Source organism: Ambystoma mexicanum, chromosome 10, assembly GCF_040938575.1.
Source record: "Ambystoma mexicanum isolate Mex_15411 chromosome 10, UKY_AmexF1_1, whole genome shotgun sequence".
Lineage (NCBI taxonomy): Eukaryota > Metazoa > Chordata > Amphibia > Caudata > Ambystomatidae > Ambystoma > Ambystoma mexicanum.
The window spans coordinates 781,498,333-781,524,054 of record NC_090932.1 but is presented as its reverse complement, the minus strand read 5'-3'; the positions used below and the strand labels follow the sequence as shown (position 1 = coordinate 781,524,054).

General features: G+C 45.6%; 1 protein-coding gene across 2 annotated transcripts in view; it reads left to right on the top strand.

Moving 5' to 3' along the window:
* CCNL1 (cyclin L1) overlaps positions 1–25,722 on the top strand; it is a 319,029-nt gene that overhangs the window by 161,494 nt on the left and 131,813 nt on the right. The window contains exons 7-8 of one of the 2 annotated variants that reach the window (XM_069618436.1): positions 22,411–22,515; positions 23,384–23,525. In XM_069618436.1, the coding sequence (XP_069474537.1) occupies positions 22,411–22,515; positions 23,384–23,525 (247 nt within the window). The remainder of the gene's footprint in view (positions 1–22,410; positions 22,516–23,383; positions 23,526–25,722) is intronic. The other variant, XM_069618437.1, reaches the window with a different exon arrangement.

The window sequence follows — 25,722 nt, the reverse complement described above, 5'->3', positions numbered from 1 at the left end:
CAGGACCATCTTGGGCAAGGTGCAACGGATGTTGGTGGCCGACGCGGCCAAGGTGAGGTCCATCAAGTCCCTCCTCGGGATGATGTCTTCCTGCATCTACCTCATTCCCATGTGCAGGCTCCGGATGCGCCCGTTGCAAGAGTTCCTGGATGCGCGCTGGATCCAGACGACGGGCAGCTTCGAGGAAAGGATCAAGCTCGACGAGAGTTTCCGACGAGCGATACGGTGGTGGGGCACCCGCGCGCATCTGACGGCGGGCATGGACTTCCAGACCCCAGCCCACCAGGTGACTGTGACCACGGATGCCTCCCTAGTAGGGTGGGGAGCGCACACCGAAAATCTGCACGCAAGGGGACTCTGGCTCCCGACGGAGAAGTCCCTGCATATCAACGTCCTGGAGCTCCGTGCAGTGTTTTGGGCCCTCGGGTCCTTCCTTCCGTCCCTCAAGGGCAAGGTGGTGAGGATCTTCACCGACAACACCACCACCATGTTTTACATCAGGAAACAGGGCGGAACCAGGTCCCCAGCGCTGTCCAAGGAGGCGCAGGACCTGTGGCATTGGGCCGTCGCCCAAGGGATTCTTCTGGTGCCGTTTCATCTGGCAGGGATAAAAAACACCATCGCCGACTCACTCAGCAGGGAGCTGCGCTCGTGCCACGAGTGGGAACTACGGCAGGATCTGGTGGATCGCCTCTTCCGACGGTGGGGCACACCCCAGATCGACCTGTTCGCGACGGCGACGAACACCAAGTGCCGGAGGTTCGCCAGCAGGTTTCCCCAGACGAGGAGCATGGGCGATGCTTTCTCGTTCCCCTGGGAGGGCCTGTTCCTCTACGCGTTCCCTCCCTTGCCTCTGCTAATCCGGCTCGTCAACCAGCTCAAGAGGTCACGGTGCAGGATGATCCTCGTCGCACCTGCGTGGCCGAGGCAGATATGGTTCCCGGACCTTCTGGACTTGTCGGCGTCCCCGCCAATCAAGCTGCCGGCGGACGCGGATCTACTCTCCAGGGAAGGAGGCGCCATCCTCCACCACGACCCGAAGTCGCTGAACTTGCAGGCCTGGCTCCTGCAGCGCTAGAGTTTGGAGGATACGACATACCGGCCGATTGCAGAGAGGTTCTTGCAAAGGCCAGGGCGTCCTCGACTCTTAAATGCTACGGACACAAATGGAAGAGGTTCTCTGTCTGGTGCCACGCACAGAAGATTAACCCTCTACGGATTACGGCTCCCCAAGTGCTGCCGTACCTGCTGACGCTGGCCAAAGCTGGTCTGGCACACGCGTCCATCAAGATTCATCTTGCTGCGATCTCCCGATACACCAGAACCACGGGCCGGACGTCCTTGTGGTCTCATCGTCTGGTGAAAGAGTTCATGAAGGGACTGTTCAGATCGTTCCCGCCGGTGAAGGCTCCGGCCCCGGCGTGGGAGCTCAACGTGGTACTGACCAAACTCATGGGACCTCCGTTCGAGCCTCTGCACTCGGCCCCGTTGAAGTTTCTATCGTGGAAAACAGCTTTTCTCGTGGCCATCACCTCCGCACGACGAGTGGGAGAGATCCAGGCCCTTTCCTGCAAGGCCCCGTACTTGACTTTCCACGACACGAGGGTAGTGCTCAGGACGCACCCCTCCTTCATGCCCAAGGTACCGTCGGACTTTCATCTCAACGAACCCTTGGTGTTACCTGTGTTCTTCCCGTCGCCTTCGTCGCCGGCTGAGAGGACTTTGCACTCGCTGGATGTAGCTAGAGCGCTGAAGTTCTACGTGGACCGCACGAAAGGTTTTCGGAAGACGTCACAACTCTTTGTGAACTTTGGACCTGTCAATCAGGGGAAGGCTCTCTCGAAGGCTTCCATCTCCAGATGGCTCTCCGGCTGTATCATGTACTGTCACCGGTTGGCAAACCGACCGCTGCCTGGCCGTCCGAGAGCCCATTCCACCAGAGCGATCGCAGCTACCACGGCGTTCCTATCTGGTGTGCCCCTGCTGGACATATGCAGGGCTGCTACGTGGAGGTCGACGCACACCTTCACGAAATTCTACTGCGTCGACCGGGATTCCAGGGAGGAGTCCAGGGTCGGCCAAGCAGTGCTGCGCAACCTGTTCGCCTGAGGTGAGCCTGGTGAGGAGGTAAGATGCTTAATGTTGAGTTGATGTGATGCTTAATGTTGAGCCTTTGCCACCTCCCGTGGTTGTGCATGTGTGTACTGCTATGTATTCTTTATTCATGAGCATGTGAATCCATGCCAGACCCCATGCTGGAGAAGGAACAAGTTACTTACCTGTAACTGTTGTTCTCCAGCATGGGTCTGGCATGGATTCACATGCGAACCCTCCCGCCTACCCCTCTGCGGCTCTTCACTTGGTCATACTGCCACTTCACGTGCTTCCAAATCTGAAGATGGCTGCCAGAGGCGGTGCTTAGGTAGAGGGCAGTCATTGGCTGTGGTCAGTATGACGCAGAGACCAGTGATTGGTTATTACTACGAAAGACAGATCAGAAACGAAACTGATACTGGTTTTTTCTTTACCGAGGATTCCCAGCCTGACGACGGGGAATATTCATGAGCATGTGAATCCATGCCAGACCCATGCTGGAGAACAACAGTTACAGGTAAGTAACTTGTTCCGTATCATGTACTGTCACCGGTTGGCAAACCGACCGCTGCCTGGCCGTCCGAGAGCCCATTCCACCAGAGCGATCGCAGCTACCACGGCGTTCCTATCTGGTGTGCCCCTGCTGGACATATGCAGGGCTGCTACGTGGAGGTCGACGCACACCTTCACGAAATTCTACTGCGTCGACCGGGATTCCAGGGAGGAGTCCAGGGTCGGCCAAGCAGTGCTGCGCAACCTGTTCGCCTGAGGTGAGCCTGGTGAGGAGGTAAGATGTTTAATGTTGAGTTGATGTGATGCTTAATGTTGAGCCTTTGCCACCTCCCGTGGTTGTGCATGTGTGTACTGCTATGTATTCTTTATTCATGAGCATGTGAATCCATGCCAGACCCCATGCTGGAGAAGGAACAAGTTACTTACCTGTAACTGTTGTTCTCCAGCATGGGTCTGGCATGGATTCACATGCGAACCCTCCCGCCTACCCCTCTGCGGCTCTTCACTTGGTCATACTGCCACTTCACGTGCTTCCAAATCTGAAGATGGCTGCCAGAGGCGGTGCTTAGGTAGAGGGCAGTCATTGGCTGTGGTCAGTATGACGCAGAGACCAGTGATTGGTTATTACTACGAAAGACAGATCAGAAACGAAACTGATACTGGTTTTTTCTTTACCGAGGATTCCCAGCCTGACGACGGGGAATATTCATGAGCATGTGAATCCATGCCAGACCCATGCTGGAGAACAACAGTTACAGGTAAGTAACTTGTTCCTTCTCGGCTGGGTAGACTCCTGGGGGTCCCCCCTTTGAGCCTATGCACAAAGCAAGTCTTAGAGACCTTGCATATAAGGCAGCCTTGCTGGTGGCTATCATTTCTATAAGAAGGGTTAGTGAACAACAGGCCCTTTCGGTACTAGTCCCTTTCATTACTGTTCAGAGATAAGGTGGTTCTGCGCACTCACCCCCGATTTGCGGCAAAATTTATTTCCCAAGTTCCACATGAACCAGTCAATACAACTGCCCACTTTCTGCCAGAACGCCACTAACATGGCCGAAAGAAGCCTACACATGTAAGATGTGCGCAGGGCAGTCATGTTTCACCTGGAAAGAATGAAACCACTGAGGAAAACAAACCAATTTTTTGTTTCAGTGGCAGCTGGCAGAGAAGGGGATCCTGTCTCTAAGTCGGCTATCTCAGGTGGATAGTCCAATGCAACACACTTAGTTTCTCTCTTGCTAAGAGAGAACTGCCCTTCAAGCCCAGAGCACATTCTACTCGAGGCACTGAGCTTCCATAGCATTCATTGCAAATGTTTCCATTTATAAAGCGGCAAACTGGAGTTGTGTACACACCTTTACAAAGCACTATTGCCTAGACACTCATTCTAGGTCTGATTCTCAGGTGGGACAAGCGGTACCAAGTCATCTTTTCACTACTGTTCCTTCTCACAACCCACCTCCAACTCTGTGTACTGCTCGCTAGTCTATGCACAGCATGTGATTCTAAGCAGATTAACAAGCATCTGAAGACCTGCATCACGCACCGTAATAGCATTTCTGATGATTGAATCTGCTTAGATTCACATGCGCCCACCCTTCCTCCATGCTCGGGTGGAAGGAACATAGACGTCTTACTACTTTCTCTCTTTTATGTACTCACTCACGATAGGCCTTGGGATTTGGGTACACTACACGTCACGGTAGGGATATTGTTACAGACATGCCTATGCCGACGTTCCCTTTCGATCCTCGAAAGACAAGATGCAATACTCTGCGGTTACTACTGGATTTCAGACCATATGCACAGCATGTGAATCTAAGCAGATACAATCATCAGAAATGCTATTCTGGTGAGTAATGCACGTCTTATTCTCGGTCAATGAGAGAGACTATAGGCATACCTACTCAGTTACCCTGAGGAACATAATGGCTCAGAGCCTGTGATTTCCCCCTTGGGATCAGTCGGCACAGTCCAAGCACTTAGTACTAAGAGCCGTTTTATTTCGCTTTGCAATCTAACACATGGGAGGTGAATTGCAAAGTCTTTTAAGACCCATTCTGTTGTGGTTTTTCCTGGTTAGACTCGTCTGAGAATTATTGGCACATGAAAAGCCAACTTTACTTACATGTCAGTGGAGCCAAGGGCCTCATTCTCCGATAATTCTGATCTTGTTGGGTCTGACCGCTTTATTTTAGGTTAAAAACCACCTTTTATTGGTCAACTGTTATCCTACTGTAGAGGACTGGTTTGCTTTATCAGCAGAGGTGCTTGATCCTGCACCCTTTCCTTTGTTCGTTGAGCTTCACTGTATAGTTTGTAAGCAACTGATATTTGATGATCTGGGCTTATCTAGATATTCCAAAGGTCACAGCAAGAAACAATTCTGAGGTCTGAGTATTGCAGCAAGTAGTTGTTTCTGCCATTGGAGGATGGAGAACGAAGTCAGTCAGCCCTTTGTTTAGTTCTGCAGAAGAACTGGATGAGATGGATTCCTTTAGCCATTGTAAAATATCATGACCATTGTCTGACTTGGCCAGCGCCTCTGTATGGAAAGCAAAGACTGTGGTTTTATGGTTGAGTGGTTGCAAGAGTTGATACATTTTCCGGGTTTCTGAGAGAATCCACGTGACAAGGTCTTGGGAGAGCACTTGGTGGGATCTGCGAATATATGACCTTTTTAGCAGTCGCAAATACAATCGATGAAATCCTGTCTTGAGTTGAGAAGACCAAGGGGAACTGAGATACGAGACCAGGCAAGTTCGGGAAGCCAAGGAGGGGTGAGAACTGCTGGTGCAGTGCTGTTGGGTGGATACGGACGTGGGGGCGGGGGGGGGCAAAAACTGACAGGCTGGGAAATAGGAGGCGATTTTGGAAAATAGACCAAAATTAGAGACCTGTAGACCTAAACTGGAGATCAGAGTGTAGAGATACTGACTGCCTGCCCATGCACTCTGGAGAAGCAAGCTAGGACAAAACCAGCTGCCACTTGCTGTTTTGTAATGCCACAGATACATGAACCTGGAGTAAAGTACATTGAGCAAGGCATATTGCAAAGACCTGCTTGGTGTCGAACCGTAGAATAAGTGTAATTGTGAACCCCCTTTAAACACCCTGAGAAGAGGCAATCGGGGAAATAAAGTGGATGCAAATCATAAAGCATTTGAGGAATAGACCATAATTTAAAGGACTGCATGCTGGCCCTTTTAAGTCTGATGGAAAAAGGATTGGGAAGGGGTCACCCCAATAACATCTCAACATTGAAGCAACCGGTGCCAACCCTGCACAAACTGTCAATTTAGTCTTGATTCATGTTTTACTTTTATCAGGTTAGCAACTTGGTCGGGTCAGTCACTTGGAAATATGAATTTATTACTGTTTGTCATATTCAGGTGAACTCTTGCAAATCCTGCATTCGAGCCATTTCAGCATATTGGAATTCAAAGACAGGGTTGTTTTTCCCCAGCCTGGTGATGGCAAAAGCACTATGAATGCATGTTTCAGCTTTATGCTCCTTTTAGGGTACAGATTGTTTCCTGGGACCCAAATTTGAGCTCCTTGGGTCTACTCACCCTTCAAACGTATGCCTACTGCATAGCTGACAGTAGAATCGTGCAAGACAGTTTCTTAATGCAATCTCTGCATCACAATTGAGCACCAACTAGTCTTCGAAGAATCATTTGTTTTTCAGAGCAGTGGATAGGACCACCTCCCCTTTTCACTGGAACTTTTATTTGGCTTTCATATAATCACAAATTGTTTCTTAACTTTCAAACTATCCAAGGCAGAAAAATCTACACAACATGGGTGTTGCATAGGGCCCCTCACGTTTTAATTGACAGGACAAAACACTCCTATAGTAGTACCGTCTTCAACATCTGTGGAGAAGTTGATCTGTGGAGATCTTCTGGGTGGCGAGCATTGAAGTGTGGTTAGTTGGGACATGTCTTGCATTCTAGCATGCTTCTCCATTCAGTAACTCCCTGAATAAGACTGCATCAATGCTCACTCAGAGGTGATCGCTTGAATAGCATTTGAAAAGCGTGCCCCTTTTGGGCCGAGAACTTTAGCTCTTGTCTGACCCTCCTGAATTTTTTGTTGGTGAACCAGTCTTAATCCAAGGCTCAGTAAGGACCAACAGAGCAGGAACTAAAACCGCTCTGGGGGAGAGCCACAAAGGTACTCTGTTTCCCTTGGCAAGTTATCTTACCTCAGTTTGCTTTGAGGCCCAAAACCTGTTGGCAACTATGATATTGCAATTTCCTTATATTGGGGAATACCTGTTCTCTGGAAAATAGCCTATTGCATTGCAAATATTGAAGACGTTTCTCCACTAAAGTTGATGTACTTTATGTGAAAAAGGTTGTAGATGTACTCATGGCTACTCACTGCTTGGAATGGAAGATGCTGCCAGGCCAGATTTCACCAATGTGACTGAGATGTCAGGTATTCAAGGCTGAATCCACCACCTGTGCTGCCTCGGAAGGCTTGAATATTGAAACCCCTAATGATTGAATGGCCACCGACACTATGAAAGAATGCAGGATTGAGAATGAAATTGGCGTCGACTCAATGTCCCTCAAAGGCCTCCGTCTCGAGGATGTCATCGAAGGTGTATATATAGCCCGGTCAGCGCCCGTTGGCTTCAGTTTTGTTCTTCCACGTATGCTATTGCTTCGAGAAATATGGTGCGCTTTACTTCACAAAACATAATTGCTTCGAGAAATCAAGTGTCTTCTTCGTCGACACAGACCACCTCAAAGACCGGGTTCAAGAAGTGCTGAGGCTGTGGGTCGAAAATGTCATTAAATGATCCACATCGCATATGTTTATGGTGCCTCAGGGTGTAGCATAACACCTCGGACTGCTCCAAGTGCCAGTCGATGACAGGAAAGGGTCTCCAAGGAAGGTATCGTGCCCCACAAAGAAATCCACTCCGGCTGGGGATTTCAGAGCAGAGATACTAAAAATATTTGAGAAATTAAGCCTCCAAACCATGCTCCTAACATGCCTTCCAAAGAAGCCTGGAAGGAAATAGCTAGACCTAAATCCTGCACGCCCTCAAGCCTGGGACGAAGGCCTGATCCTCGCTGAGAACCGTTGAGGCCTCAAGTCGATATATCGTTGAAGGATCCATTGAGCCGAAAGCACATGCATAGGTCCAGGTCGTCTACGCCGGCTGCGCCTTAGACACCAGCCAAGCCCTCGACTTTGACGCCAAAGGCATCAACGCCAGCTGCGTCATCGATGAAGAATGCCCCATTAAAGCCTATGGCGCCAGTAAAAGTTTTGCTCCAGCATCGAGTGCATTGCTCATTAAACCCTTGATACCTGAAAAGACATATGTGCCTTTACCTAGGAAGGACGATTTTAAGTCAATCATCATTATACGAGGAGAATTGACCCTCGGATAACCAGGCACCATTTGGCCTCCAGTTTGGTACGCCAAATGTACCAGAAAGGTTTTTATTTCTGAGGAATCAAGATTAAGAGACCTTTATGACAACCTGCAGATGGCCAGTGGGGTGGACACCTCACCTGAGCTAGAGTTTAGAGGACCAGAGGCAGGGGAAGCATGCTGATGTGTCATACAGACTGCTCATGTCCAAGGTAGTGGACTACATGCCGTGGAGTAGGCCTCTGTTACCATTCGATCAGGATGATCTGACAGACATCCTAGATAAGTGTCCTCAGTCAGAGCCTACATTACCTTTTCATAATGCTCTGCTAAAAAGGGTGGCAGCGAATTGGGAAACGCCAGAAACCAATCCGGCTGTAAATAAAAACATAACCAAAAAGTACTGGCCTTCCAGTAGGGACCTCGACTACCTGTCAAAACACCCAACTCCAGAGAGTCTGGTGGTACTGGCAGCTACAGCAACTTCTAAGCAAGCAGCTTACCCTACTATCCCTCCAGATGGGGACGACAAGAGTAGATGGATGGGCAAGGATGGCATTTTCTGCAAGGGAGTCGGGCACTTAAATCGGCCAAATCCACATGTGCCCTTGCAAAATGTACATTCGCTCTATGGGACTGCATTTCCATGGCGGCAGAGCACATTCCCGAGGGCGATGAAAGAGACAGGTTCTTAGCCATAACTAAAGACGGCAAAGAAGCCTTGAGTCTCTTCAGTCCGGTCTGAATTCTGCTGACTGCATCAGCAGAGCCATGGCTACTAGCACAGCTATATGCAGATTTGCGTGGTTGAGGAAGTCTGGCTTTGCACCGGATGTGCAATCCAGACTCCTCAACATGCCCTTTGACTGATCTCACCTTTTAGGATCTGCCACTATATCAGCCGCCTCAAAACCTCTGAGGTCTTGAGTCGCAACTCACCACTGGGGGGGGCAGACTGTCTCAGCATCTAGAAGAATATTGAGTCATTACTTCAGATGCTTGGGCGTTGGAAACCATAGCCCATGGGTACTGCCTTCCTTTCATACAGAGGCCTAAGAGCAATCCACCGGGGAGCCTCTCTTCGAGGATTCCAGATATGCTCCTTGTGCAGGAAATTTTGGCAATGCTAGAGAAAGGCGCTACAGAACCAGTGCCTGTAGCGGAGAGGGACAAGGGATGGTATTCCCCTTATTTTCTAATACCCAAGAAAGACTGAGGACTGCGACCCACCTTGAACTTGATATACTTTAACACGTTGTTCAGGAATAACCAGTTCAAGACGGTTACTTTCTCAGATCCTTCAGGCCCTCCAACTCCAGGACTGGATGGACCTTCAGGATGCTTATTTTCAATGGTCCCAGTTATCAGGAAAGATGTCAGACCTACTTCAGGTTCCAAATAGGGTCGCACTGGATCTTCTGTGGTGGGCCTGTGAGGACAACATTCTGAAGGGAGAACCTTTTTGGCAACCATGGCTGGGGATAACAGTAGTTACGAACGCCTCGCTCATGGGGTGGGGAGCCCACACCAACAATCTGACAGTTAGCAGTCGTTGGTATCCATCAAAGTCCAAACTACATATCAATCTTTTGGAGGTAAGGGCAATCGGACTAGCGCTGTAGGCCTTCCTGCCCTCTGTATGGGAAAAGAATGTCCTGATAATGACGGACAACACAGTGGCCATGCACTACCTCAACAAGAGAGGCGGTGCAGGCTCACTACCACTGTGCAGAGGCAATCCAGCTCTGGTACTGGGCAATTCAAGAGGGAGTCTCCTTATCGGCAGTTCACCTAGTCTTTTTACTGTTACCATTGAATAAATTGTGCAATTGGTGGAATAGCAAAAATGTAGATCCTTTTATGTGTAAAACGGATGTTTTATCCCTTCTGTTATCTTTAGCCAATCTGTGGCTCCAGCTTGGTACTATTAAAGGCCATCTGGCAGCACTGTCCAGAGAAATGTTCATATTTCAAAATACCTTCTACTGGTGACATTTATAAATGGGCTCACCAATGTGTGCTCCCCTCAACCTCCAATCTCCTTTCCAGGTTCCAACCTGGAACCTTAATCTGGTATTAAAATGTCTTAGGTGTGCACCCTTTGAACCTTTACACTCATGTACTATAAGGTTGTTAACCTTTTTAAAACCATTCTTTTGGTAGCCCTAACTTCAGCCCGAAGAGTGAGTGAGTTGAAGGCACTTTCAACTAAGCCACCGTTACTATTTTCCATAAAGATAGTTGTTTTGAGTTTTAAGCCCTCATTCTTACCCAAGATCATTTCAGACTTTCACGTAGGACAGACAATTGTTTAACCTTATTTCCATCCCCCACCTCATCCTGGCAAAGAGGGGGAGAGATTACACAGGTTGGCCCCTCACAGAGCTTTGAGCTTTTATATATCTAGGCTGTCAAAACTTTGCATTGATTATCAGCTTTTCATTGGATAAATGGGCCACAAACTGGGTCAGGCTGTTACGAAACAGACCTTATCCAGGTGGATCCTTTTTTGCTATTTTGGAGTGTTAGACTGGTAGGCAAGGATCCTCCTGAAGGGTTACAAGCCCAATCCACCAGGGGAATGGCTACCTCTTCAGCCCTGGAAGGGGGTGTACCGATGAAAAGTATATTTGAGGCAGCAACGCAGTCCATTATTCACACGTTCACAAAACATTACTGCCTAGTGTCTTCCCTCGTTTAGGATGGGAGCTTTGGTAAAGCAGTCCTGCATCGGTTCATGAAAACCGATAAACCGATAAACTGAAATGCTTACTCCCTGCACCAAATCCAACACTGCTTTGGGAGTCTTATCCAAGATGAGGAATACGTGCGAGGACGCAATACATTCGAATAACAAGTTACTTGCCCCTGGTAACGTTCTTTCGACTGAATGTTCCTCCCACGTATTCCTAATTGCCCTCCCAACCTACCACACAGTAGAATTTCCCATGCTATTACATCTTTCTTTCAAGGGTGAGTACAGTCATTCCCCTGGTTATGCGGGTATTTATACTGTAAGAAAAAACAGAACTGAAGCTTTTCCAAAGCAGCTAGAGCTGGATATCGAATATCGAAGATGAGGAATACGTGTGAGGATCATCCAGTCGAAAGAACGTTACCATGGATAAGTAACTTGTACTTCTGAAGCATTTGTGACGGATCAAACTTCCGGCTTAGATCTTCAGAGCACTGCGTTCTCAAGAGGGAACTATTAAGTAGATGCTTTCATCCTTCTGATAAATGTAGCACTGCTGGCTTACAAGCACCCGAAGCCTATTTGCTCCGAACAGTTGCGGCCTAACGCGAGATTATAAAGTGTTGGTTACTGTTGGGTAAGAACTGATGTAGTCACACTGTGTGAGACTACACAACTTATCTGCTTGGTATTAGGTAACCCACCTTTTGATATAGGTCTGTACTATACACGTTGGTAGTGTGACTGAGCACCCATGCATATTTTAGTATTTTTTTTTATTTGGTTGGCTGAAATTATAAACCTTTCAAATTCATTAAGAGAAAAATCACATATTACATGACAAACCATATTAAAAACATTTAAAGCATATCAACATCTTATGAATTCCTCATACACAATGACAATGATTTTACAACAATGTGGAAGTTTAGAATTTTGAGGTGAGACTGAGTGTAGCCGGGCATATCTCAAAAGGGGTAAATGTGAGCTCTAGAGCTGTACCAATGAAATCCATAAATACAAGGATCCACGTAAAACCTACGCTCAAGGTTTCTGTTTTAAATAGTTATTTAACATTAATTTTAAAAAAAGCAATTTTTAAAAAGGCAATTCATGTAACACTAAATATACTTTAAAATTACTTTTCAGAATCAGAACAAGTTAGTGGATAATGTTTGGATATGCTTCTGACACAAGTCCTACAACCTGAGGTGATTTCACTCACCTGAGGTTGCAGAAAGGAAAGTTTTAAGGGAGGAAAAGGTTAAACAGGTTCTCACTGTATGTGAGGACAACTCAATCTTCCAATGAAGTCTAGACCAGCCTTTCCCAGCAGTAACAGTTCACAACCGGCTGCCAACTGGAGGGGCAAACAATATCCAAGTCAATGGACTAAAAGAGTCTTCAGGGAGCCAGGCCAGCGAAAGTCAATTGGAACACGGTCTATGGAGCTGAGGCACTTCAGTCTTGCACAAAGTTAGTTTGTAGAAAATCACTTGCAGGGTCACAAAGGACCAGAAGGATGCAGCAAGATTTGTTCAGTTGTCTTTCTCCCAGTGGTCGACTCTAATCCCAAAACCCTCGCCTTTTTAAGCAGGTTTCTCCCATTCATGAACCTCCTAGGCTGTAAATCACACAGCAGGGTGGCTGTCCTGGATGGACAGCCAGCCAATCGGGACTGGTTGCATTCAGGCATTCCTAGAGACAAAGGACAGGGGAGTTTCGGGACACTTCCTCACATCCTGTCCTTCCAGACACACTCGAGCCAGGGGCCGGCTTCAGGGCTGAAGCCCGTCAAAAGCAAGACAAAAAGGGCTCGATCTGGCTCTACGCAACTGAGTAAAACCCAAGAAAGACCTCACAAACGGACAATGGCGAAAAAAAGACCAGTGCCATTTTGACACTGTTCACCCATGGGTGCTGTACTGCAGTTGAGGGTTCAGCGTGTGATAGAAAAGCACAATGGTAGGAACAATTAAACCACTGCAGCCAGCCATTTCAAGTAGTGAGTGTAACATAAAATAGTTACACATGAATGTAGGAAAAGGGGCTAATTGGTATCCCCCCAGCACTCCACATAAGATGAGGTGTGCTGGACCTACAAAGGGAAAAGGTAAGTAAAGTCAATTTCACTTTACTGTTCTTGGGAATGGTAGTTCACACAAGAAAAGGTATTTAAACCTTATGAGAAAACTGAAGTATTTCTCTAACACTGCACTGAAGGTGCTGTCACCATACAAAAAATAGATGCCTGCAGAGTTTCGCAGATTCCAAAAACAGTAGAAACACAAAATCCAAATCGGGTAAAAACACGAGTGAGAAAAAGTTCTCGCTCTCTCCAGGGTTAAAATGAAAAAGCCCTAAATCCAGCAAAAGAGTTGGGGATCTCTAAGGTTGAAGAGAATTAGCACAGAAATGAGTTCTCCCTAACAGTAACCAATTGATATAAAACTACCTCGGTAGCAAAGTACATGCAAATATGCCTGTGACTCTGAAGAACGACAGGCATATTTGAGCTGCACCGCTGAACCATTGCCTTCCTTATGGTAATGGGACCTGCTACCGGACAACTCTCCCTCACCCAGCAACACGTAATTCTGCTACATTGAGCTACATGCAGGTCTGTCTTTTTATTTACCCCATCCGGAATCTTAAATGCCAACTAGTCGTCAATAATTCTAAGTTCAAAGTTTTGACATCTTGCAGTTGATTTATCTGTGCTGAGCCAAGTGGGCGTTGATGGTTGATATAGTGGCTTTTTTCTTAGTGAGTTTGCAGTTCCTAGCCATTAATGTACTTGGTCTAGGTAATGTATCTTGAAAATAATGGAATAGTCAAATAGTTAGCTAATGCAGGGACAGTCTTGGAATAGGAAGAGTATCTGGCTAGATGAAGTATTTGGCGGATATGCACATTTTGTACGATTCTGAGTCTGTGAGGTAATTGCACAAGCATTCATATAGTGCATTGGTATAGTCCAAGTGGGAATTTACCATCACATCTACCACTGTGGCGTGGATGGCACGAGGTAGAAATGGGAGGGTGCAATGTAAGAACGATGTAACGACCGTAAGTGGATTTGACTACTTCATTGATTTGTGTGGATAACATCCATTTTGGATCCCCAATAAGTTTTTAACTTTTTTTTAGAGGGTTGTAGGAAGACCTAAACACCCTTCTTGCCCTCTGTTTTGAGAGGTCATTTAACAAATGTTAAGGACCTAGAAGGATAATCTCAGTATTGGGGGGTTGAGTTGAAAGTTATTTGACTTAACCTCTTTGAGACAAAGTTGAAGTCGCTCAAATGTCTACTGGCAGCTGGATACGGTCAACAATTGGGTTTCTCAGAGTATGCGTGGAATTGGATGTTACTTGTCCAAATAAGGGGACCTCTAAAGTATAGCATAGATGTTGAAAAGATGGTAGCTGATCCCTGTGGGACTCAGCAGCTAACCCGGCTAGGAGGTTTAAGTTAAAGGACACATTTTCAGAGTCTGCACTGCCAAAAAGGAAGCTCTGGAACCATTGCACAGCAGGGCCAGAAACACAAGTGATTGCTGAGAGCCGAAAAAAAAGAATAGAGTGGTCCAACTTGTCCAATGCAATGGACCGATCCAACATGCCCAAGAGATAAATGTCCATGGCCAAAATATTTTAAAACATACTCTGGTCAGAGCAGTCTCTGTTCTATGTCTGGGTGGGAAACGTAACTTAAACTGATCAAAGATCTGCTTACTCTCTACATTATCCATTTGCTGTTGTAGCACCAATTTTCAAGGATCTTGGCCATCCTTGGAAGTCAGGCTAGGAGTCAATAGTTTCTCACTTTAATTTGAGAAACCTTCTCTTGTTCCATCAGGGTCGTGATAATGGTAATTTTGAAACCATGAGCAATAAGTTGGGAATGGGATAGTGACAAAATGCATAATATGTGCCGCGGCATCAGCTTGTGCAACAAAGCTGGAGCAAGTGAGTTTAAGCTTGCTCATTTGAAAAAACTGTTTCTGCGGGACCTGTTTGAAAGTAAAAGAACAAATGGGTGAAAGTGAGGGCAAAAGTTCTAAAGATTTGTGTAAATCTTATGAATCTTAATTGAGAAAATGTATTAAATTTTGCTTGAAATTGGTTTCCAATTTTGACACATGGTGTTCCTCTGAGACGGTCAAGTTGGACTTCAGGCATATCCTTTTTGCTAAATTGTGAGTAGATTTTTCCTCATTCCTTGAACACAGGTCAGAGGAAAATCATTTCAACAGTCCCTCTAATCCAGACGTTATCTGCAGAGCAGCCGCATGGGTTTTGTGCTTTGGTTTCTCTGAACACTTGGCGCAAGAGGTAATTTTAAATTCTGTGCAGTGGTCTTAAGAAAACCTTTTCACTTGTACTTGGCTTGGTGTGGTCAATCCCCATTCCAACATGACTAGGTTGTTTGCCAAAGTATGATGGAAGGGGGCACATGGTATGACTAGCTTAATCTTCATAGCGGTTTATGTATTCCCAGTCCCCTTTCCTTCATCAGATCTTCCTACTATCCCACTCAATTGGATATCAGGTTTGTTGGTTCGAAAATGGCTTGTGAGATTTGTCTGTGTGGGTGGTCCAGCCACACCTTCCTCTGCCTTCACTTCGCCATTCAAAATATATTTATATTTTTGCTGTCAAATGTCATTTAAGATTACATTCACCTTACATGCTTGACTTGTTACATGTATATCAAAATTAATAAATTGGTAATTCTTAGGTTTTCCTTTAGAGGACTTAAGACCCTAAAGTAGGTGTGCATATTGCCACTGTATGAACTATTGATTATGCTTTGATCCAGCAATTCTTGCTAGGTTAGACATGATATCAGTGGCGTAACACAAAATGTGGGCCCCCCGCCCCCATCTCGGCAACAAATCATGGTCGTGCCACACTCTGGGCTGGCCTAGATTATCACGCTTGCACAATACGCATGAACGTGCTGCTGAAGGGTATGCAGCACACTGTACTAGGAGAAAGATATAAATGTGTTTTAATGCAATATACAGCACACTTTCTGAGAATAATTGGCCAAAAAGCCAGTGTTTTTGCAATTGCTTTGTAGGGTAACACCAATCCAATATATTCAAGTAACCAACGGTGCACAGGAACATTAATGCTTAGCTATTAAAAAGGCCATGCCACATTGAAAACATGTCCCACTAGCTGCACAATCTAGACCAGTGTAGACGCGTTATGAAATTACAGTAAAACATGCCAAGCCACATTTATGCAGACCTAGACCGGATGCACAAAAATGCCAGTCGAAGCAATAACACTCGTCAAGAAGAGAGCACACATTGAAGCCCGGGTCTCTGCTGCCTCGAACAACACGCCAAACTCTTTAAAATCTTCATGGAACTGGTCAATCCTGCTGCGGTCTCCACCTCTCCGGTTCCCTCCCAGGCCGTCTGTATGTCTCTGGCCTCTCACTTCTCAGCTAAAACTCAGGACATCCTGTCCACGATCTCCTCTTCCTCTCCCTTTTCCTCTCTCGGCCCCCTTTTGGCCATCTCTACCTCTCCTCCTTTCGCCTCTTTCTCTCTGACAACACCTGACAAGGTTTCTAAGACAAGTCCGATCCATGAAAGTGTCGTCCAAACAGGTGCTCACCTGCTCCTCCAGAACATCAAGGGCCATATTGACCCCCTCGTTGCACCTTGGCCAATTACTGTAATCACTCTTTCACCACTGTAACATTCCCCTCTCCCCTTAAGCACTCCCTTGAGCACCCACTCCTCAAGAAGCAGTCTGTCGATCCTACCTGTCCGGCAAACCATCGCCCAATCTCCATCACAACTTTCCTGGGAAAGCCCTTGGAAAAAAGCTGTCAATCTCCCAGCTTACTCTCCACATTGAATCTGTCGGTTGTCTCCATGACCATAGGTCTAGCTCCAGAGCTGCCAGAGGCACGGAAACATCTCTCCTGAATACCTGTGATGATCTGCTCTCTAACCTTGATTTCAGCATTCCTTCTGTCCTAATCCTCCGTGATCTTTCCTCGACTTTCGACAGTCAACCATGCCATCCTGATCAATCGACTATGTGAGAACCTCGGCATCATAGATCAGGGTCTGGAGTGGCTGACCGCCTTCCTCTTGGACTGCCCCTCCCAGATCCAACTTGATCCCTTTTTTTTTCCATCACCTCTCTCTCTTCCTGTAGCATTCCCCAGGGCTCTATCCTCTCAGCCTGGTTTTTCAACCTCTACTTCGCCCCTTTGGCCCACCTGATCTCTACCTTATCTATGTGAATGGCACTCTGCTTTCCTTCAAGCTCCTCATCTCTTCATTCCTGACTGTCTATCCGTGATTCAGGAATGGTGGACCTCCAACGATATCGACGTTAGTGCCATTAAGATGGAGATCCTTCTCATTGGGACCCCTGCCCTGCTTTCCCTCTCACTCTGGCCACCCACCTTGGGCCCTCTTCCTTTGCCTTCCTGCGAGGCAAAAAACCTTTTGTCTCATCTTCGACTCCTCTCTTTCTCTCCTCGCATCTCGGACGTTGCCAAGAGGTCCCACTACCTACCAGCTGCCCCTTCTCAAAGGTACTCTTCCCTTTCTCACTTTCCCCCAGAAGCTCACTGTCTCCAGAGCCCTGTTTCTCTCTAGACTGGACTACTGCAACAGCCTCTTTCTCAAGCTACCTTCCTCTACTCTCCGCCCTCTGCAACGTTTCCAGAACAGGACAGCAAGACTTGTCCTTGGCCACAAGCCCAGGGATCATATCTCTACAGCCCTGAAATCTCTCCACTGGCTCTCGGTGGTTGCAAGAATAAAGTTCAAGGCCCTTTGCATTATCCACAAGGCTTTCTGGGGTTGGGCCCACACAACTAGCGCTCTCTCCCAAAATACCTTTTTTCTCTAGCCCTTCCACCGGGTACCTCCAACTCTTTAAGGGCTAGATGCTTCTTCAGGCAGAGAGTGGGGGTGGTAGATCTCTCTCCTCTGCAGATGCCTACCTTTGGAATGGCCTCCCTGCCCCTCTCAAACTTTAGCGGACCACCTGATGTTCGGAAGAGGCTCAAAACTTTCCTCTTCTCTGCTTTTGCTCTCTCCCTCCCCTGCTGACCTACCTGTCTGCTGTACCGACTGGTTGCTTGGCTACCCTCAGAGTCTCGCTGAGTCCAGGCTCTTTCTTGATCAGTCACCCTTGCACTGCCGATGGCCTACCACGCACTTAGGGACTGTAACTGTAACCCTACAGTCCCTTGTTCTCCTTGCACTACCCAGAGCTGCACTGTCCTGGCTGCACTTACTCTGAGCATTACAGCCCTGTTTTCCCCGCCCTTCTTCCTTGCACTCCCCCACCCTTTCCCCTTGCATTTCTCATTCTCGTACTTGCACGATTTGAATGACACAAGGCCTAATAAGATCATTTGTCTTGTCACTCCCTCTATCTTCACTCCATTGCTTGTCGCACCAAGAATCACTTGTGTACAGGCGTGTTAGAATAGACTTCTATCATATCATTTTATCACAGATGCTCAAAAAATATACAATGCTGCAGTAAGAAATGGCTAGACTGGCAGCACCCAAATGCCCCTCTAGCCACTAATACCACATATCATGCCTGGACATGGACAACCATTATGGTTTATCGCACAATCCCACCTCCCACACATGCCCTCTCCCTCCCATGCCCTACCCCAACCTCCAAAATCAGCTCCTTGGCCCAGAAGTACCTTCATGTCCCTCCTCCTTGTCCTAGAGCTTACGTTTTGAGGCTCCTAGCCTCATAGGTAAGTACTGGGATGAGAAAGAGTGCGATTAGGAGTAATGGAGATACAGGTAGCTAAGTCAGGCATTATCTCCATGTACCTCTAACTCATCCCAGTGCTTGTGTATGAGGCAAGTAATGCCTCATACACAATTACAGGGACAAGGGAGAATAGGGCTAGGAGTAATGACGATTATCAATAAGTAATTAAGGCATTCAACACAAGTAGGGTCTTAACAAAATTCAGTTGACTGGGCTGCAGCACTCGCCCCCAGTAATTTTGGGCTATGTTGACTCAACCTGGTTGACCTTCAGAGCAGTTGCCGGACAGAACAGGACACTGATGTTAAACGGCACCTGGGTTAACAAGGGCCAAGCAGTTACTAAAGTAAAGCATTTCACTGTTAGTACCTGTATTTTAGGCAATTGAAATTGTGATGTATGTTTAGCACTTTCATGGCAGGGAAGTGATTGGAAGTGTAGAAAGGGAACAGGAGACCGTTCATTCTCACAACAGTTCATAAGTATGTGCTTTCACACGTAAAGGAGAGAGTTAACTGCTTGTAACATTGAAGCTGCACTAGAATAGTCTCATTAAAATGCGTAAAGGAAGTTGGATGCCCCCACACAAAAAAGTTTGCCTCCCCCACCACCCGTGAAGTTAGCGCCTCCCCCAACATTTGAAGCATCAGCCCCCTGAAATGTAGGTTTTGTTGCACCCCTGAGCACAAACACCATTCACCATATACACGCATGCACACCAGCCATCCTTACATTTAAGTGTGCACTCTTTCACCATACACTCACACACATCATGGGGTTGAGGGGAGCCCTATTACTTAAAAAAGAAATTGGGCCTCAGTATAAGTTTGCCGGTCCGGTAACAACGGTACCGGTAAGCTTGCCGGTACTGTTACAAGACCGGCAAACTGAGTTTTGCTCGAGGATGCCTTCCCGCCCGCCAGGTCTGACCTGACGGGCGTCCCGGCACCCGTGAGAAAAGCATGTCTGGTGCACCGGCACCATTATGAATGGTGGCGGTGCATCCGATCTCCTCATTCCCATTGAACCCTATTGGGATCAAATGGGAATGGGGAGCATTTTTTTCCGCCGCCCGCAAATGGGCAATTACCAGGTCCGGTGGGGCCGTAATAGACCCGGTAATTGCCCATTTGCGGATGCTGGAAAAAGTTTGGCGGCAGCCAGGCGGTTTTACCGGCAAGGCTACGGGCAAACTTGTAATGAGGCTGATTGTTTCTTTTTGAAGTCAGAGTGACTTCATAAAGAAATTATTTCTGTTACAGAAATAATGTATTTATGAAGGCAAAGTGATTTAAAAAAGAAATTAAAAAATGTTTTTGAGTAAAATATTTGTTTTCAAGTAGGGCCCCCCTCCCAGGACATGTGCTAGCGGGGCACCGCGGCGTCTGCGGGGGCCCCTGTTATGCCAGTGCATGATATTAAAATAGATATTGGTTTCATACTTGCAAACACGAAAAGGGCTTAATCAAAATGTAGTCTGGCAAAAGGGACCTTGTATGAAATAATGTATTCCCCTGTAAACCAAGTTCGGAGTATTCAGTTTCTGAAGTGAGAAGTGCCTTAAAATTCTAGCAAGAGGTCGGTCTGCAAGCTCTAAAATGAACATAGACGCTCAAGCCCAGTACACTAGCATGTTCGAGACCACCTTCAAGAAGAAGTTGGAGGACAAGTTAGTACTAGACTGCTCAAAAAAGGTTGGTCCTTCATTTAAATCATTCTCTTCCGATTTCTCAAAACCAGTCATATTTGTACAGTCTCTGCTCAGACTATACTTGGTTCTTCCAGTTTCATTCCTTTCGTGAGGGGGTGGGGGCTTGGGGAACTAGGTTTTTAGCCACACATTGTATCCAAATCTTTAAAAGCATGCTTACCTGCCTCTCCAATATAGAATATTTTCTACTGCTTATTGGCCCTTTCACAGTAGAGTTGTCTAAAAGTTGCACAATTCCTCGTTCCACTATTGCTCAAACTTGCAGTCCTTGCTTTGAAGCAGCCCTTAAACTTCTGTGCCATCAGTTTCTCATATTGACAAGCAAGTGCCTTTATTTTGTTTCACCTGATGCTTGCAGGTCACCACGACAGGAAATACCATGAATTTAATCAACAAGGGGTGTAGTGAGCTACTGCTGTGTAAACTGGAATTATTTGCTTTTGTGTCATTTCATAGAAGCGGTTTGTAATACCATGAAAGTTTCTCTTCTCTTTTGATAAGATGCATGAAATAAACCACACCTCTGTCTGTCCCATTGGCCATGGCTTTTGGGTATCTGGCAGTCTTGTTATCGTATGTTTTTGTTATAGGTTAACGAAGGAGCGCACCTCTCTCCTCTGGAGCATGGTAATTTGACTGTCTAATGACAAAGGACGCATCTGGTTCTGGATGTCTTTGCAGGGACAATTCATAATCTTGATGCATAGGAGTTTAACCTAGTGGTGTTGGGTAGGATTCCTAATTTATGCTCAGAATGGTTTTCAGCTCTGGATTTTAAGGCATTGTACCTGGGTTTCAACAGAAGCATTCCCTAGCCAATTTCCGATGTGTTATACTGCGTGTGTTTACATACGCTAATTGTGGTCAGCAATTTCATGAACTCCTGGCTTGACATTAGCTAGATGGTCCTGTATGGGTCTTGCAATTAGCCAACCACTCTCTCTCCCGAGCACCGCTTAGTCCGCTAACCGCAGGCTGGTCCATTTTTTCAGAGGATCAAAGGAATTGTTCAAGATGACCGCATGGCTCGTAAAGCCTTTAAAATTGAACACCTCCAGATTTCCCTTTCCTTTTTATGGAAACCCTGAGAGAGCATGCATACATTACGGTTAGGCCTTTTACTTTGTTATAAATGTAAAATCTTGGTATTTGATGCATGTTGAAAGAGTTTACCTTCTTGCGTGGGAACCCATTTTTTCTTGCCAGGCACCTTACCCAATCAGATGAGTCTGTGTTCGTTTATCTGTAGCTTTTGAGTTCATAAAATGTGACCTAGGGCATCCCTGTTAAGGACTGTTTATATGTTTTTCTGGAAATTAAAGGGTCCAGCAATACTACCATGTCCACTTTTGGCTTCAACTGGATGAATGTAATCTAAAGTGATGGTTCTTGGACATGGTATCTAAAATGCATGATTTGCTCCTTGGCAAACCTATCTGTTTTGCCATTATGCCATGGTAGATCCTGAAACTATCCGGGCTGTTCTAGCCCCGCCCCTGGCAGATTTTTGGGGCTTTTATGCAAATAGACCTGTTTTTTTTTTGGCAGTTTTAGTCCCTGTTCGGCTACTGCTCACGTACATTTCATCTTACTGGTTTCTTGCATCTAGGTGTAAGACTACACTTTTTTTAGGAATCAAACTATTCACCTTGTAGCCTTCTGTATTGCTACTTAAGGGTCAGGGTGTCTGAGGAAGCTATCTTAGTTGCAAGTGCCTCTTAAAATGTAATGGGGCTATCATTTGACTAGTTGACCGTTCCACTTCAGTGCATCTCAAAGCTGCTCATTGCAAGACCTGTCTGTTACTGCAGAATGAGACTGATTTTACTGTGGCACAGTTCTCAAATTCTGTGATCTAGTTTGATATTGCGGTGAGTCAGCCCCTTCTCAATACCTAATCACTTTGCCTCTCATTCTGCCGCTTAACTCCTTTTCTTCGGAGTGCACCCCAGGGTCTTGGTTTCACCCTCAGTTATGTTGTCCTTTGATATATGGTGGCTTCTATGTTCAGATAATTTGGGAAACCTCTCAGCGAGTGGGCAGAGGAGGTGGAATGGTTGGAATGAAAGCTACAAATAGGAACATTGCAAGAAATGTTCTGGGAACCTCCACCGGCTAGCTGATATTCCCTCTGCATGTACTTTTTAAAGAAGAAAACAATACTGGGTACCTGTGTTACAGGTAAGTAACTTTCTGTCTGTTTTTTTTACCTAGATTGCATTGCCAACTCGTCCTCACTGGTTTGTGCTATTTGGTGCTACTGAAGATGCAATTCAGGAGGTGTGCTTAACAACTTTGAAGCTTTACACTAGAAAAAAGGTAAGCTTTATCTTATTGTATTGTTGTTGTCATTTGTATAGCGCCTTTCACCATTGGTATGGTCTTGGTGCGCTGTAGGCTGAACGGTCTCGGGAACTGAAGTCCAGGTATGGAAAATTTACCAGAATAGTTATTACAATGTGTGTGCATTTAGCCATTGCCAACGTAGGAAGGGTTGGCCAGTCACAGCTAGCTACCCATGTCGACTTGGCATATGGATGCGTGAGGTATTAAGGAGAGTATGCAAGAGCAGGATATTCGTTGTGTGCTGCTAGATCAAATATGTGTCGTGGTGAATGGCTGCATTCTTATGACGGTGGTGTTGTGTGATGTGTTAGAGTAGTGTATGATAGCAGATGCATGCAGGAGGGTGGCCGTGCCTTAGGGTATCTTCCATAAGGATGGAGTGCGATACATACCCATGCGTCTTGGCTGGTTTCGTGGGTGCAGCTGAAGTTATGCACACACATCCTACACTCTGATATTCACCTAAACACTAAACAATGGCTGGACTCTAACAGTGCCTAAATATTCACCTAGATTCAATACATTGGTTACACTAAAAGCATGTTGGCTACGCTCTGATAGTCGCCTAGATTCAGTATGGTGGATGCATGCTAATATTCCTCTAGACTGAATACATCTCCTACACTCTAAGTGCACTTTTTAATACATTGTTTGCACTCTGAAATTCACCTAAACTGGGTGCATAGGCTACAATTTGATAATGGGCTAGTTAAAATGCATATGCTGTATTCTAATTCGCCTAGATTCAATAAATCGATTCTATGTTTGTCTGGTTAATCTAAAACAATGTGAATTATATTTGTTTTTTAAATGTTACTACAATTTCTCATTCGTGTTGCAGCCCAACTATGAATTATTGGAGAAGGAAGTTGAAAAAAGGAAAGTGGCCCTGCAGGAAGCTAAACTGAAAGCAAAGGGATTAAATCCTGATGGAACACCAGCTCTTTCAAATATGGGTGGTTTTTCTCCTAGTTCCAAGCCATGTAAGTTTTTATTTATTTTTTTAAATGTAATTTGATTAATGTACGCAGTTTGTTTATGAAAGGTAGAAAAAAAGCTTCCCGATTAAAAACAAATAAATGGAAATATTTGGAAAGTTAGGCCTCACTGCTGTTTTCTTATGGCAAGAACCGTGGAGTTTTACTAGGATGCTTCCTTATTTGTTTTGCAAAGGTATAAAACCCCCCACTGTTCAGAAAACTACACAATTTTGATTTGCGTTACTGTGACAGTGTTACAGATTAGTTCACATTTTTTATATTTGCAATGATTTTGGTGGTATTGCAGCCCAAATGAATTAAACCAAAAAATTTCAAATTCTCAAAAAAACAAGGCATTATCTTATGTGCTTGTATCATTTTGGAGGAAACATTTCCAGCTGCTCTTCACATGACCTTTGAGCATGCTTTTTATTAGTTATTTCCTTTGTTCCTTTTTTGTAATCCCTCAGGACTGTCTCCTTTCTTACATTTCTGCCCTGTGTTTCACTGTTCAGTGTTTTTTCTCTTGAATGTTGAGTTGGTCAAATGCATTGGGGATTGCGAGTGCTTTGTATGGACCTTCAGGTTTACTGCATTCTATCCTTAAGTGTGCTTTTCGTAATTGATGGTTTAAGAGCATAATTATATTTTATTCCCAAAAGGGATATGAGCAATGTGGAGATCGTTTTATTATATTTGGGATAAAATGACTGTTGGGGAGAATTCTCAGAAATTTGCTAATTCCCTTGTACCTTAGACTCGGAGCTCTTTTGCTGGACTTTAGGACTTTTAATTTTCATCCTGGAGAGAGTGAGACCTTTTTCCCCACTCTGTCATGTATTTGTATTCGATTTAAACTGTTTCTTTTGGTTTTGGAGTCTGACAAACTCCATAGGCATCATCTTTTTACAATGTGACAAACTGCACATTTAGTGCAGTGTCACAGAGGAGTATTTCGCTAAGTGTATTTTAAGTGCTGCATACTGCTCCCTTCTAAAGAAGGCTTATTTTAAAAATTGACTGTTTAATACATTTTATCAAGAAACCTTGAGTAAAAGTGTTATTTGAATACCTGTCGCTGTAAAACTCTTGTTGCAACCCAAAGGTTGGGTTACCTATTGCTAAGAGGACAAGGCTGGTGTAGTCTCCCACAGGGTTACTACATACAATCTTGCCTAACAATGACTTGCTTGTAACAAAGGTTGTCTGAGATGGGAACGGTCAGCTGGTTAATATTATCCCAGTAATTTGCAAGTGATGAGTCTAAAATCTTGGACTGATTTGAGTGGCCTGACATTTTTGCTTTCCCTTTTTCACCATTCAACACCCAGGCCCTCATTGACTAGAATTCTGAGCAATGTAACTTGGGAGTGCATGCGTGACCAGTGGTGTTTGTTTAAAAGCCTCCCCTTGGCCTCTCCTTCAAGATCAGTGTTCCCCAAATAGCTTGTCTTTCTTTCCTCTAGCCACCAACACTTTACTTATCCTTGTGAAAAAAAGCTTTTTTTTTTTTTTTTTTTGCAGGTCCTCTTGAGTCCCCTACTTTGGAAGTACAGTGTGACCAAAACAAGGCAGTTCACTTGTAAGCAGGGAAATTAATACCTGGCATTAAAGTTCCCGGCTCCCAGACTCCAAGTTGGTTGCTCAAAAGACCCACACTCTGATCCAGCTAGATGTTTAAACAGGTGTTTGGTATTCACTGCCACATTGGCAACCTGTTTCTTCCTAAGGGAAGAAGCCTGGTTATGTTTTTTTTACGGTGGTGACCAGCATTGATTGGATGACCCCAAATGTTTTAATGGTACAGTAACTGATTGGAAGCTGGTTTGTGCATTTGGATTCCAAGAGTGTGTAAGAGCCCTCCCCGTCTTAGACGTGCAATTTAGAATAAATGAGACACACCCCTGACGGGGAATGAGGCTAAGAGAACAGGTTGCGAGACTTCAAAATATCTTTTATATAATTCGCACCCAAAAAACTCTGCTGCCCGAGAGAGCGCTCTGACAAATATCTCAATTACATCACATTATAAAGAGACAAATCCTCATAGGTCACACAATTAACATAGGGTACTACTAATTCGGCACAGGATTGGACAGTCCTAGCACTATATAGTTGTGACGACACTGTTTCATCCGGATTGGTTGCTCCTTTGACGGGAGGGTGAACATCATGTGGACCGGCTGTCCGTGTCCAGGAG